The sequence below is a fragment of the Brachycentrus maculatus genome, unplaced genomic scaffold, assembly GCF_059751285.1.
Source record: "Brachycentrus maculatus isolate JH-2025_06_01 unplaced genomic scaffold, ASM5975128v1 h1tg000305l, whole genome shotgun sequence".
Lineage (NCBI taxonomy): Eukaryota > Metazoa > Arthropoda > Insecta > Trichoptera > Brachycentridae > Brachycentrus > Brachycentrus maculatus.
Window position 1 is genome coordinate 34,190 of NW_028281055.1, and position 15,514 is coordinate 49,703.

Below are 15,514 nucleotides of genomic sequence, written 5' to 3' on the forward strand. Positions count from 1 at the left end.
CACAAATGTATCACCAGTTTAAAAAATTCTTCATACATGGCCGCGGGCCGCGTGTTAGCCACCCGTGCTCTAATCTGTAAAGTGCGATATATGATGAATGGAGCCTATGTGTCGCTTTGGTCAGAGCTCTTACCTTGATGGCAGAACTAATCAGCTGGTCGTACTCCTTGAAATGGTAACTGACGGGAAGTTGTCTTCTCTCCCGCAAGCGGTATATTTTACCATCTTCCGAGTCTTCCGAAGAACTCGAGCTCCCGCTGCTGCTACCACTTCCGCTGCGACTGTCTTCTACAAAATAACAAAGAAACAATCAAATAACTAGTACGACATTTTGAGTGTGTCCAAATGCTTGTTCACAAATCTAGATTATTTCCACTTTGGAGTTATTTTTTACATTTGTTTGACTTTTGACATTTCAACATAGATGAAGAATATGGAGGTCTGGGTATTTATAGGGCTTATGACCTGTCATAGGCTGGTTTAAGTTAAAGTGAAAATCACTTAACCACGCCTATAACAGGTCGTAAGCCCTGTAAATACCCAGACATTCATATATTTTTTCATATATCTTGAGATGTCAAAAAAATATAAAAAAATAACTAGTAAACTCACAGTAATTTATGATATATTTTTATTAAGTATAACATGCAAAAAAACCAACCTGAATTAGCTGATCCAGAGCCGGATTTTCCAGCCTTATCTAGGGACTGATTGCTGACAGATTTTTTCCGTTTCAAGTCTTCGATTTCGACCAATTTCACTTGTTTGTCGTATTCTTCCAAACGTTCAGTTAAGGTGTCAACCAATTTTTTCTGAAATAAATATTTTAAATTAATTCATTTAGATTTTCATTTTATTTTATATTTCATGGGTTTTCTTTGGCAGCGTCATTACGACGACATTACACAAACTTTGTTTCAACCAAAAGTCGTGAGTAAAACCTGAATCTGAAATGTGGTTTTTATTGTAGTATTTATAAGCCACAGATAGTACAAGTGCCATTTTAGAAATAAATGTCACCAGACTTTAGTTATAAGCGCACCCATTCATGTTTGACAGACGTGGCATAGTTGGGTGGACACTCGACTACGAAAATGGTGTAGTGGGTTCAATTATCGCCAATCGCAAAATAAATTCAAGAAAGATTTATTTTCAATTGGTCTGGTTATTTGTGATGATTTCACATTTACCTTCCCTATCCTTACTATCTTACCTGCAGAGAAGCTTCTAAAATAGAGGCTTTGCGGGATATTCTTTTAAAAAAAATTCCTTTGAGGAAAGTTTTGTATGGGTGACCTATACGGAAATGCTCCCGTGCAGATTAAAAGGCAGTATAGGAATAGTAGTGATTGGTGTAACAGACATGGCGAGGAATGATGAGGAGTCGGGAAGATATCCGGAGGAGGTAGTGGATACTCACGTGGTTACAGGGCGGGCAGTACCAGTCCCCCTCCGGCACAAGGAACAGCACGGGCTTGAGGCAGGAGGCGTGCCACCCGGCATCGCAGCCATCGCACAGCAGGATCCACTCCGGGTGATCGTTGCCCCCGCACGCCATACACCCTGATTCAGTCTTCTTCCCGTCCTCTGCAAGACCACAATTTTTACATTTCTATATGTAGTAATGGATATCCTTTCGCAAGACTAAAAGCTATATATATAATTAGGAGAAATTTTTATCACTAGAATAATCTTATTAGTTTACTGCATACTTTATTTTTTATCATTTAATAATGCCTTTTCTATCTTCTTTTTTTTCTTAGTATTAATATTATATATTTTGTATATTAAAAGCATTGTTAACTTTGTGGTATGGTAATACAACACTCTCCTTATCATCCACGGTACACTTTGTGTAATACCACTTTTAAAAACACTACTTCGTGACTACCGGTTTCGGATTAATCATTCCTTCATCAGGAGAGAAAAATTTTCTCTCTAAAATTTTATTTTTGTAAAATGTCAGACCGTAAAAATTTCATTTTAATCTACATTTGACCTGGCAATGGAATGATTATTCCGAAACGGGTAGTCACGAAGAAGTATTTTTTTAAGTGGTATTACACAAAGTGTACCATGAATGAATGTTTTTATATTATATCTTAATATTTTATCATTTACTTAACAATATGCAACAGGATTAATTTAAAGTCTGCTTATTACCGTACATAAAAAATTATTTTTTAAATTCAGTTGTAAAATATATTAATGTATGTATTGTGAAGTAAATAGACAATAAAGTTTATTTCAGAAAAAATAAAAATATGTCACAAACACCCAGATCAATAAAAAATACATATATATTGAATTCATTTTGTAATTGGCGGGAATAGAACCTGTGATGTGTACCCAATTACACCATGGCTTCTGTAGTTTTAAAGTATTTTTCAAATAAGTAAATAACCACGCCCGTCAAGACTATTATTTGGGCCAAGAAAAAAATCAATCCATTTAATTCATAGTACAGTAAGTATTAAATAACCAAGGAAAATGCTATTTATATATATTTTTTACCCTTTTTCGTTCTTGCTCTCCGGATTGGCGCGGCTTCTGCATCGTCAACATCTGATTCCGGAGAAAACTCATGGTCTGATTTGAGGGTATAAACCTCCTCCTCCACTTCTACAAAAAACATGAATTATTATTTTTTTAATATATAATATTTTGTTATAAAAAAAACTGTTGAAAGATAATATACGAGATTGGACAGGGATCAGGACCATCGAGGCACTGTTTAGAGCTGCCCAAGACAAGGACAATTACTCTCAAGTGGTAGTCAATGTCAGGGGGACCTGACATGACACGCACAGAAGAAGAATATTTAAAAAAGGCATATAAACTTTAAAATAATACATTTTTTAGATTTACCATGTTCCTCAATCTCTTCCTCCGGTTCAGAGTCAGAGCTGCTTCCGCCGGTGTCGGAATTCCACTCCAGCGGATTCTTGTTGAACTTGCCCTTGAGCTTCTTCTTGCCCTTCCCGCGCCCCTTCTTCCCCTTCACCAGCGGCCCGTCGGAGCTGTGCTCGGACCCACTCGCTTCCTTCCAGTCGTGGTCTTTCTTGGTCTCCTGCAATGAAAAAAGTATAAAGTGTAAATCTTCATAGTTAACTCGACTGCAGGTCAGGAGTTAGAATAATTGATATGTATGAAGAGATGCGTGAATGTGGAAGAGGTGAATATTATTTGCAAAGACAGATTAGTGTGGCATTCTATCATTTCTGCCTACCCCTGCAGAAAAGCTGTGTGATGGTTACATAGATTTTTTTTATATAAAAATTCTAATTTTGTGAGTGAAAGAGATATACCTCCTCTCATATCGAATAATTTGCATAACGAAAAAAAGTAAAAAAAGTTGCTCCCTTAGGGTGTTTGTGCACTACACGGAATTTTACCGTCCAGCACGTCAGTTAGCGTTTTAAAACGATGATTGGCTTGGATTGGCTTGTTCTTTTGTCCATCTTTCTTCGAGCTGGTGCTCTTGATCGGTGCGTAAACACATTGCGCGTAAATTTGATCACACTAAACTGTCATAGTCGCTTTCATTTTTCAAAACCGAACTGCCGGACGGTAAAATTCCGTGTAGCGCACAAGCAGCTTTAAAGAGCGAAAATTCGGATGATGAGTTACAGAGAAAGGGCAAGTGCCTTTTTCACGACATTCACTTGTGAGCCGGGATTCCGCGCTTATCAAACCAAAAAAACTTTTCGCTTCTTAAGTAAGATTTTGGAACGAATTATGCTCATTATAAGAGGTTCCACTGTATATATATAAAAATAAAAAAATTGTCTATAATATTTATAAGTATGTGCCATTTTTTACCAGTTGGTAATTTTGATGCAGCTAATTTTTTTAAGTTTGTGGAATCAAAAATATAAGAATGCAGCCCGTTGAATAGTATTTTTCTTATTAAAGAGGAAAACACGCAAAACTTCTATTTTGAAGACTCATCAGAAAGTAGGAGAGAAAAGGATGACAGATCAACAAAAAAAATCTTCCCCTAATTCATTCAGCAATCAGTGGACTTTAACATTACATGTTTACACTGTGCCACAGCGCCTGACATTTTCTTAGATAAATTTATAAATATAAAATATTTAATTCAAATTGCTTACTTTTTGATCAGGCACCGTGAACTAGAAGGGGAAAAAAATAATTAAAAAAGGAAGTGCTACATATATTTTTGTACATATAATGAAATGACATCAGACTTGCCAAGAAAAATGAATTAATTTAATCTCAACCGCTCATTTAATAAAATGGCCGAGTTAGCAAGCGCATCACTTTCTTTAAATACAGTCTGTCTTTTGATTGATTGAGACATGTGCAAATGGATTGCAAAAAAAGTAGTTGAAATTCAGATATGGCGACAGAAATATATATAATTTGACATGCGTATTTAACGACGTGCATAAATCATTAAACAAGCATTGCCAGGTCAATTTGGTATTTGACGCAGCTGAGAACTTCCAAATGCACTATTGTCATACAACAACGTGAGGTGTATGGGTAGACATGTCGCTCACTCCTTTCAAGAACGTCATAAATCAAAAAACTCGATTTTTCAGGAGAACATTTTTAAAGTTCAAAAATATAATACAATGTATTAAAAATAAATATCAAGCCACTTACTGAACTTTTTACTGTGCAACAGATCTTTTAAAGTAAAACATGAAGGTTTTATCTCCATTTAAAAAATATTTAGTTTATTTTAAAAAATAATTAAACAATACCTTTTCTTCAAAATGCAAAAACAACACTTTCTGCCCTGTGGCGGGTAAATATTAAGTTGAAAATATGCCGCTTCTGCTGGGATATAGTAAATTTTCTGGACATTCCGAAAACATGCCCAACTGAAAATTGACAAATTTTGATTTATGACGTTCTTGAAAGGAGTGAGCGATGTGTGCATTGAGTAACGGCATTCAAAACTAAAAATAAACTGGACTGAGGAGTAATTCATGTCATGTTACGAATACATGGTATGTATATTGCTGCACATCACATTATAACATATATATTTTTAAAAAAATGAGTGAAGAATTTAAGGATATTTTTTTAAATTTTGTCGCAGTTTAAAATTTTTTGCTGTAATTTACTTGCTTACAAAAAACTTAATGGTCCATTAGTTCTCACTTGTATGAAAGTAAAATTTCTTATTCTTCAAACTCTTATCTGCACCCCAATGGTGCATAGGGCCCTGCATCATATAAATGCAGTGTTAACTTGATCGTTAACACATGAAGGAAAGGTGATCAGCTCTTCGCTTCAGGTAATATTGAATAAATATTAGTTTTTTTTTTTGAACTCCTGTAATTGGAGATAATCCAGATTTTGTGAACAAGTATTTGGACACACTCAAAATGTTGTAAATAAATATTAGATTGAAAAAATCACTTATATTTATTTGACCCCTGGGAATCATACCCGGGACCTCCAAAACGATAGCCAAGCGTGCTGAACATTACACTACGGAGGCGGACGAAAGTAAGATTTAGTTTGGGTGGAGCGCGTTTAGCGCGGTGGAATGGCGTTCCGGCAGCTTTTTTCATGGATATATATTTTTTTTAATTTTCAAAATCAATTAGACAAAACAATGTTTGCGCTTACATAATTACAATCTATATTTATATAATTTATCAAAACAATAAAATATGCTATTGTTATAAATATTTAAATGGTTTTTGAATATAATTTTTAAAATTAATTTTTTACTTAGTAAATACCACTATTTCTTAAAATCTACTGTGACACGTGTTTCGATACATTCCTCATCATTTTTAAACACCGTATGTGAAGCTAATTCTAAATTTTAGAGTTGGGTCCTTGGGACGTTGAAGGTTGAAGAGGGGGTAGTAGCTGTTTCTTATTTTTATTTATTAATTTAATTTTGATTTCTTATCATTAGGAACATAGACAATAGGGGGGGAGGCTTTGTCATTGTCATAGTGTTAATTATGGTTTTTTTATTTTATTATTAGATTAAAACCAATATTTTTAGCTTTTCCACTTTTTTGTTTGACCAGCGACCGGGTTTCGTCGTTACCGACATCATCAGACTGGTGATGATGTCGGTAACGATGAAACCCGGTCGCTGGTCAAATAAAAAAGTGGAAAAGCTAAAAATATTGGTTTTAATCTAATAATAAATTAAAAATGCAATTCCATCACGAAGTGTCAGTGGATAATATAAATCTATGTTAATTATGGGTTTATTGTTATTTATATTTTTATGAATTCCTATTGTTTCAAAATGTTACTTTTTACTAAGTAAAACATTAATTAAAAATGGATAGATTTTACCACAAAGTGACTACCGAATCAATTAATGAAATATTTTTTTTAGCTTGTCATGAAGTGAATTCCGGGACCTTTTTTGTTTAAAAAAAAAGCCCTAATCATAACTATATAAGATAAAAAGTAAGACCTTGTTGTGTTTAGCCTTCAGTTCCCGGAGTGCCACCTCCTCGAGCATGCGGCGTTGGGCTTCCTCCCGGATCTTGAGCTGCGCGATCCGCCGCGACTGCCGAACCGGAGTGTCTTCATCCTCAAGAGGGTTGGAATCCTTCACTTTTTCATCTCCTGATTCGTCAGAATCCTTTTTCTTTCCTTTCCTGGCACCTACAACATAATATTGACCAATCAATTGTGAACATAACCGTGGAAAAAATAAAACCACCAATTTTTAAAGGTTATTTTACTTGAACTGACTGCAAAGCGTAAATGCTTCTGAATATGATGTACCTGTATTAAAAATTCTAATTTAAATAATGAATTGAATATATCGCTCACTCCTTTCAACAACGTCATTTATCAAAAAACTTTATTTATCAGGAGATCGTTTTTAAAGTTTAAGAATATAATAAAATGTATTGAAAATAAATATCAAGCCACTTATTGAACTTTTTACAATGCAACACATCTTTTTAGGTAAAACCTGAAGGTTTTTTCTTCATTTGAAAAATATTTAGTATATTTAAAAAAAAAATTAAACAATACCCTTTTTTCAAAATGCAAAAACAACATTTTCTGCCCTGTAGCGGGTAAATATTAAGTTAAAAATATGCAGCTTTTGCTGAGATATAGTACATTTTCTGGGCATTCCGAAAACATGTACAACTGAAAATTGACGATTTTTGATATATGACGCTGTTGAAAGGAGTGAGCGATATATGATAAGTTACCTTTTTTTCCTTTGACGGCTTTGGGGGTTTTTTGTTTAACAGTTTCTTTTTTCTGAGGAGTTTTCAGCACTTTTTTAGCTTTGACAACTGAAATACATATTTTTATATATATATTAGTTCATGTGCATATATTGCCCGCACAAATACTAGTTAAATGATGACACATGATATAAAAAGAAAAAAACAAATGTCCATCTTAATAAAAACTTATTCATCCTCATAGAGGTATCAATAAAAAATCTCCATGTGTGAAATGTAGAGCGAAATTCTGTGCTTAGTCACCTGAATGCAGAATTATCCTATGTCATTTACAAGCCAATTTATATTTTATTTGTGTGTCGTGTTCTTTATTGTACTAATTTTGTTATGCAGAAAGCACTAACTTTAAAATAAAAGCTATTCTAATATTATGAACTTACATATTTAAAGGAATAATACTACTACTGATTTAGAGAACTTTATTTTGAAAGTACGTCTTTCCTGCAAAATTTCCTTACATGCAGTTCCAATAGTTTTGTATTCAGGTGACAATTAGTGAATACAATAAAGAAAAATTGAAAAAAAATCCAAAAGAAATTTCAAGCAAATGTGAAAAATTTTATATTGATTCAATGTCCCTCCGTTGGGTCAAAATCTGGATAATTTTTGGACCATAAGTCAATATGTACCTCAATTTCAAACCGAATAAAACTATACATCAGCATAAATTCTTTATTACCTTTGAGGATTGGTGTGTCATCGTCTTCGTCACTCGAAGATTCTTGGAGTTGTTTCTTTTCCTCCACCTTTTTACTGAAAAATTATTTACTTTATAAAATAGTTTAAGGTTCCCAATGCAAAGTATTTTGAGATTCACTAATCTCGATGAAAACTTACCGTATTTTAGAATTTGTCACTTTCGGCTTCATTTTTAACCGTTTGCTTTTTTGTGTGTCGAGGTAATCTTCCTCGGAAGGGGATTCAGTTTCTTCGTGGCCTCTCTTGCGCCCGGCCGTGCCTTTCCCTTTCTTGGGCTCCCGGTTGTCCCTGTCCAAGCTGGTGTTCTTGCTGTTACTCACGGCTGTCCTCTTTCTGGTGATCGAAGAAACGTTGGCCGTTTTGGATTTCTTGCCTCCCACAGTCGCCGGTTCGCTCTTGCCCTTGGGTGATTCCATTCTCTTATTACGTTTTGTATTTAAAAGAATATGTTCGTCGGAATCATTAGAATCAGAGTTGCTCTTGTCATTTGCAGTCGCGACTGGCTTTTCGATTGTCTTTTTAACTTCAGCCGGTTCGACCTTCTTAGGCTCCTCCTTACTGACTTTCGTTTTCGCTTTGACTTTTTTATTTTTCTTTATATCGATCACAGTTCTCATTTCAATATCTTGTTGTTTTATTTTTATCTCCGAGACGTCACCGTCCACTTTAATTTTTTTACACTGAATTCCCGAATCGTCGGCCCCTATGTCATTTTTAACGGGAGTCTTTTCTTTAGTTTTCTTATCGCTTTTAATTCTACTAGATATTGCGTCAATGGCTTTAGCAATATCTTTCATAGATTTTTTGGGACCGACAGTCGGTTTCTTGCGGACCTCGACCTTTTGAGAAGATTCCGACGAATCTTCATTTTTCTTGTCGCTATCTACGGATGTTTTCCTAATTGGCTTTAACAAAACACTAGGTATTTGATCTTCGTCCAGAGAATTCTCCGGACTCAATTTTGGCTTTTTAACCTGCATCTCGAGTGATTCCAGTTTTGGCGCATTCGAGTTGTCACGCAAACACGCGTCATCCTCGATGGCTTTATGTTTTCCGGGTTTAGTATCGTGGGAAGAAAGAGAGCTGTCGTCTTTAGCAACAGATTCGACTTTCTTAGTTTTGTTTTCCGCTTTGATAGATTGTTTTTTCGGCACTGTTAAGTTTTCGCCTTCAACTTTGTTGCGCTCTACTTTTTTCGTATTAATTTTCTTATTGTTAGATTTAGTTGCACTATTCGATTTCTTCTTCGAATGGCTCTCTTCATTACTGGAAAGTTTGCATTCTTGCGTCGAGTTTCCATCGGGTGTTAAAGAGTTATCGGTAGTGGGCTTTTCGACATCTTCAGAAACTTTGGATTTTTTTAGATTATCATTGACAATTTTAGATGTTTCCAGTTCTGGTTTGTGCTGTTCGACGGCTTCCGATAGTGGATCAGTATCTTCGTTTACTTTGTCCGGTTTTATACTCTCTTCTTCAACCTTAACGTCGTTTGCAATTTCAGATACACATATACTGCCATTACTCGAAGATTCTTTCTTATCCTCGTCTATTTTTTCACATGATTGTTCCGATTGCTTATCATTTTCACTAAGCGATGAATGCTCTTTTTCTAAATTATTGCTTTTCGCGTCAGTATCGCTTGTCACCGTATACGGCTCAGTACCAGATTTATCGGAGTCTTTTTTAACGGACACTGAAAGATCTTCGGGCGTTTCTGTTTTTTTAACAGAAGCGGAAGAGTGCGGGGAGAGCTTTAAACAGCCGGGTCGACCGAAAAAGAACTGTTTCTCCGTCGGTTTATCGTCTCGAGCCTCCGAGTCACTCTTGACCGATTCGTTATTAGAAGGTAATTTATCATTATTTAAGGCTTCACTCTCGACCGAAGATTTGTTTTTATTATTATCGACTAATACAATATTTACACTAGGAGTTTCATTATGTTTACTAATTATGCTATCATCATTAGATAATACTGCGATACCGGCAACCTGCGCACTATCCTTATCAGTCACGGCAGAGTCTAGAGATTCAGGCGCATCCCCTTGACCGCAGAGAGAATCCACACTCCACAACTTGGATTTATTAACAGAACTATCGCTATCGGAATTTCCGCTAGAATCTGGCTTAGGAATATTTTGGAGGAATCTTTTGGTTACGGGCAGCGGTGCCGACGATGCGTTCTTCAGTTCAGACTCCGCGTCGGAGAGAGAAGCCGCTTCCTTGTTGGCTTCGTCTGCACTCTCTTCCGGCGCAACAGCACCGTCAGAATGTTTACTTAAGTCTATATTTTTACAACTATCAGCACCATTTATTGATTTTGTAGTTTGGGAGATTGCGGCGTCGCTCGTATTAGACTTACTAGCTATTAAGTTTTGTTCTGTTTCTTCGGGTTGACGAAGAGAGCTACTTTCTAAGCTGTTGTTTTCCACAGCTTCGGGTTTAGTTTTGGCAGCGGCCGCTTCGGGGTTCCCCGTACAACAGTCCGCCCCGGAACCCGCCCCCCAGAAGTACATGACCTCCTCGCAAATCTCTTCGCTGAAGTACGGCTCCGGGGCACCCTGGCATTCCGCCCCCTCTCCGGGCCCGGTGATCATCATAACCTTCTCTTCGATTTCTTTATCTTCGTCATCGATCTCTCCGTCATCCTCCTCCTCCTCAACCTCGTGATCATCCTCATCTTCGGAGTCTTCCGCATCTTCAGATTTTAAAATAGGTTTTCTTTTGTTTCCTTTGATCGGAGACTCCGAACTTTTGAAGCGCTTTTTGGGGGAAGCGTGGTTAATATTATCCGAAGAGACACTTTCATCGGAGACACCGCTATTTTGTAGCTCTGGCGCCCCTCTCGATTCAGAATCGGGTTCCGTACTCCCGCCATCTTGAGGTATTGAAGAAGGTTCGCTAGTTAGTTGAGTTTTTGGTTTATGGGCATCACTAGACTTTTGGTCGGAGGTAGATGGGCCCTTCTCGGGTGGGTTACTGCTCTGGACATCGTCCTTAGGTTCTCGTTCTTTCGGGGAAGGTATTGTTTTGCTATCAGTCTCTGAATTACTGGTTTTACATTTCGCAGGGTCGGATTCAGTTTTTGCTGATTTTGTTTTATCACTAGATTCTTTAGTTGGATTATTTTTAGACTGAAAAAATAAATAAACGTGAAAACAAAGAACTTTTTTTAAAATTTCTTTCTAATAGATAAAATGAAAATACTGACTATGGTGTCATCTTCTGCTTTGTTCTCGACTGCGGGAGTTTGGGCGGGGAGGCTCTCTACACTGTTGGAGTCTTCATTGAGAATAGGTTCTGCGGGACTGTCTCCAGACTTAAGGTTAGATATTACCTCGACCAAACCTTCCCGGTCACTAAAAAAATTATAAGCTCTCAAATAACAAAATAAACATATCTAAAAATAGTATATTTGAACTAAAATGTGTATAATGTATATTCTAAAGCTAATTCTTTGATTTTTTAACCTTGTCACTGACACAATCGTGCTAACACATCTCACGTTTATATGGATTAATATATTATCACCAGAGAAAAAGGTCAAAAATAAACTTTTCAGGAAAAAAAAATATGTAATTCTTTTCCAACCAAAATGCTCAAAACATTTTGGGGTGTGTCCAAATTCTTACTCACAAATCTGGGTTTCTCCATTTAGGAATTATTTTGACACAATTGACAACCACTGGTTGAATATTACTTAGCATAAAATGATTACTTGAACCAGCCTATGACAGGTAGTAAGCCCAATAAATACCCAGACTTTTTATATTCATATTAAAAATCGTTTTCTTAACACATTTCAGATGGGTATTTTTAACACGCGTGGACCGCTGTTGATGGTATTCGATAATTATGAACATATAATTAATACCTTAACAAAGTGATTGGCATAAGGATATTCACATGAAAACATTGGATAATTCCTTCTTTTCTGCCTTTGAAATGGGGCAGACGCAGAAGGGAAAAATAACATTCTCGTCCTTGAGCATTAGCCAACTAAACGGGCAGAAATACTTTTCCCAAAGAGTGTTAACTTTGCCCATTCTTTTTTCCGATACATTAAGTCCTCTATTTACATGATTAATGCATTCCAAAGGTTTTCGTATAAGTCAAAAAAAATATTTATGATATGTCGCTCACTCCTTTCAAGAACGTCATAAATCAAAAATCGTCAATTTTCAGTTGTGCATGTTTTCGGAATGCCCAGAAAATGTACTATATCCCAGCAAAAGAAGCATATTTTTAACTTAATATTTACCCGGTACAGGGCAGAAAGTGTTGTTTTTGCATTTTGAAGAAAAGGTATTGTTTAATTATTTTTTTAAATAAAGTAGTTTGGTTTAAATGGAGAAAAAACCTTCAGGTTTAACCTAAATAGATCTGTTGCACAGTAAAAAGTGCAATAAGTGGCTTGATATTTATTTTTAAACTTTAAAAACGTTCTCCTGAAAGATCAAGTATTTTGATTTATGACGTTCTTGAAAGGAGTGAGCGATGTGGTATGTAATAAAATGCGCTAGTTTCAAAGGATATAAGTACATACGTTAAAGTAGAATAGATCTACATGCTTGTTTTTAATAAAACATTTTTATTTTTGGAAGTTATTATTTAATCAGAAACGTACATAATTATTTCTGTGAATACATAGTTACATTTAAGTACAAACTGCTTATTTATATTCCTCTACTTTTGGTAACTACCGTAGATAGCGTTAGTACTGAATTTATTACATAATCCACAATGCAAAAATTCAATGTAATAATTGTTCTAATTGTAGAATGAGAATGTGAAACTATGACTTAATCCTTAATCACATCTTGTGGACAGTAAAGGCGGAGGGGGGGGAGGGGTGCCAGTGCCGTTTCTCTCTTTCTCTCTCTCACTATCCCACAACACAAAAGTTTATGCAAACAAAAGACTTGAGAAAAAAAAAACATTTTTTTTTACGTAAGTACGAATTCACGTAAGTAGAGGATTTACTGTATATGGCTTGTATGCAAATTCAGTGTCCAGCGTACTAGAGGTGAGAAGAAGGGCAATACCTGGCGATAAGTTTCCAGGTCTCCTCGTCCTGGTCCTCCCTGTAGAGGCGCACGTTGGCCCGCTGGTCGGTGTGCATCCAGTAGCAGCGCCCCTTCACGTCCCGGCCCACGGGAGACAGCCGCAGCTCCTTGCTACTCAGCAAGTTCACCGAGTTCTTGAACTTATTGTTGCATGTAAACTGATACTCTAAAAGGTTCTGAAATATTAAAGTCATAACACTCTTATCATTATTTACAGACATTAATATGAAGGTAGAGGAAAGACAATTGAGATGGTATGGGCATATAGGACGCAGAGAACCCCAACATGTTGTTAACTAGACAATAGAAATGGATCTTCTTCAAATGTTAGCTAAAGGAAGACCAAAGAATTCATGGGTGTGGTGCAGAGGGATAACATGATTCCAAGGCATGGCCTGGGTGACGTTGTCCAGGACCGAATGACCTATAACCTGAGGAAGAGGAGAGCTGACCCCAGCAGTCTACAAAGACAATAAGCTGGGATGTAGCCAGGAAGAAGAAGACTCTTATCATAATTTAGGTACATTTAAATTATGACATGAATACAACGTAACTTTAAGGTGTATATATTGTTTGTCCGCTTCCGTGGTGTAATGGTTAGCGTGTATAGCTACCGTGCTGGAGGTCCCGGTTCGATTCCCATAGGTAATTGGCAATTTTACACTCTAATATTTATTTAATATTACCAAAGTATATATTGTAAGCATAATACGCAAAGAATCCCATTCTTTGCCTTTAAAAAATACTAAATACAATACACATGTTTCCTTTTTTTTAACCCTAGATATCCTGGTGCCCTATGAAGTATTGGGTAAGATCGACAGTCTCAAATTAATTGTTAATTACATGATTAATTGTTAATTAAGGCAGGGTGGCCAGTTAAACTCTCACTGCAGGTAATATCAAAAAAATATTAGAGTGAAAAAATCACTAAATTTATTTCGAACTTCCTGCACCCCCCCCCCCCCTCCTGCACTGGGAATCAAATTCGGGACCTCGTATATGATGACCAAATGTAGTAACCACTACAATATGGAGATAGAAAGACAAACTTAAAAACCATCAGCAAGTTGGTCCTGTTATAGGAACATAAACAATACAGGCATTGGATTCTGTGAATACAGTGCAATCGTGATGGTAAACTGTATAAAGGCAAGATGTCCGTTTTATGTTGCAGGTACACTGAATCATTGACCAGAACAGGAATTGAACAAGTATAATATCTATCAACTTAACAAAACCAAACTTAAACATATTGGGTTCAGTGTCCTGCCATTTGTGAGAGATCAGATATTCTATGGCAAACAAAACAAGAAGAATATGTTACCTTAAGTACTTGAAGTTTCACTTGACAGCTAGCTTTTTTGTAACCGAATCTTTCCAACTCCCACGCTTCCTGGAGATGACCACATTGATGACAAAATTTTATCAGAAATTTCTCCCATCTTTCTGCGTTAAAACTTTTGACAGCTCTCCTGAGGAGTTTTATATGGAGATCCCGCAATGGCTCAGCGACTACAACCACAAAAACAATAACATATCGTGAATTGCGCAATATAATCGCAAACTTGTGTCCTAAAATATTTATTTATGTCAAATTTTCGGCCAGCAAGCAGGTGACAAACATACCTTCTTGTGTGTTTTCTAGCATTTCCACTAACTGGGAAATGCTGAGCGATTCTAACGCGCATTTTTCGCCGAATACTTTTAGAAAAGAACATACAACAGCAAAATTAGGGTCAGAGCTAGTCAAAACTTCACAGTCCGACGCCATATTCAGGATCTCAAAATATCATAGACCCAACTTAGGGGTAAAACAAAAATAAAGTAAACATAATGATGATTTATTGATTTAACCACTCGCCGACATTGTATAATTTTGTAACTAATGCTAGAACTTTACAAGGTATAAAATATTTGTTAGGATCGCCTACAACACAAAATGACAACCAAACAAGAAGCCATCACCAATCATTTCGGCTTTAAAGGTATACCAGTAATAAAAAATATACACTTCAAAAATTAACACATATAAATACCTACCGTAACTACAAAGTACTTACGTATATGCTTTTTTTATTCTTGATTATGATTTTGTAAACACATGACATCATTTAGGACATCATGGATCGCGTGGCAAAATTCAGATGGCAGTGGGCAGGACATATAGCGAGACAGGACCCCACAAGATGGACCCCAAGAATTCTACGATGGAGACCTTGGAGAAAAAAAGTGTAGGAAGACCCCAAAAGAGATGGTCTGATGATATTGTCACTGTGGGGGGTAAAAACTGGCTGCAAGCAGCAACCAACCGGAGCAAATTGAAAAAAGGGAAAGAGGCCTTTATCCAGCAGTAAAGGTCAGAGGGCTCATAAAGAAGAAGAAGAATAGTACTTCTGTGATTTAAGAACACCATTACAATATAAATAAAAATAAAGAAACAATATAAATACCAGATTTTTATTGTTGTTCAATTTCTAATTAAAGTTTTTTTTAAACTACTGGACGTATTTGAAATATTTGAATTTT

The 15,514-nt window shown here is 36.1% G+C and overlaps 1 protein-coding gene across 5 annotated transcripts in view; it reads right to left on the reverse strand.

The window, feature by feature from the left end:
* Positions 1-14,963, reverse strand: part of LOC148304756 (uncharacterized) — a 35,775-nt gene extending 20,812 nt beyond the window's left edge. For 2 of the 5 annotated variants that reach the window (XM_088267771.1, XM_088267767.1), the window contains exons 1-14: positions 14,615-14,963; positions 14,313-14,500; positions 12,965-13,161; positions 11,131-11,278; positions 8,061-11,053; positions 7,903-7,976; positions 7,185-7,271; positions 6,428-6,621; positions 4,116-4,136; positions 2,869-3,070; positions 2,515-2,622; positions 1,421-1,587; positions 662-812; positions 134-288 (exon numbers count right to left, since the gene is read on the reverse strand). In XM_088267771.1, the coding sequence (XP_088123897.1) occupies positions 134-288; positions 662-812; positions 1,421-1,587; positions 2,515-2,622; positions 2,869-3,070; positions 4,116-4,136; positions 6,428-6,621; positions 7,185-7,271; positions 7,903-7,976; positions 8,061-11,053; positions 11,131-11,278; positions 12,965-13,161; positions 14,313-14,500; positions 14,615-14,759 (4,830 nt within the window). In that variant the 5' untranslated portion in view covers positions 14,760-14,963. The remainder of the gene's footprint in view (positions 1-133; positions 289-661; positions 813-1,420; positions 1,588-2,514; positions 2,623-2,868; positions 3,071-4,115; positions 4,137-6,427; positions 6,622-7,184; positions 7,272-7,902; positions 7,977-8,060; positions 11,054-11,130; positions 11,279-12,964; positions 13,162-14,312; positions 14,501-14,614) is intronic. The other 3 variants (XM_088267768.1, XM_088267770.1, XM_088267769.1) reach the window with 3 other exon arrangements.
* Between the last annotated feature and the right edge of the window lie 551 nt (positions 14,964-15,514).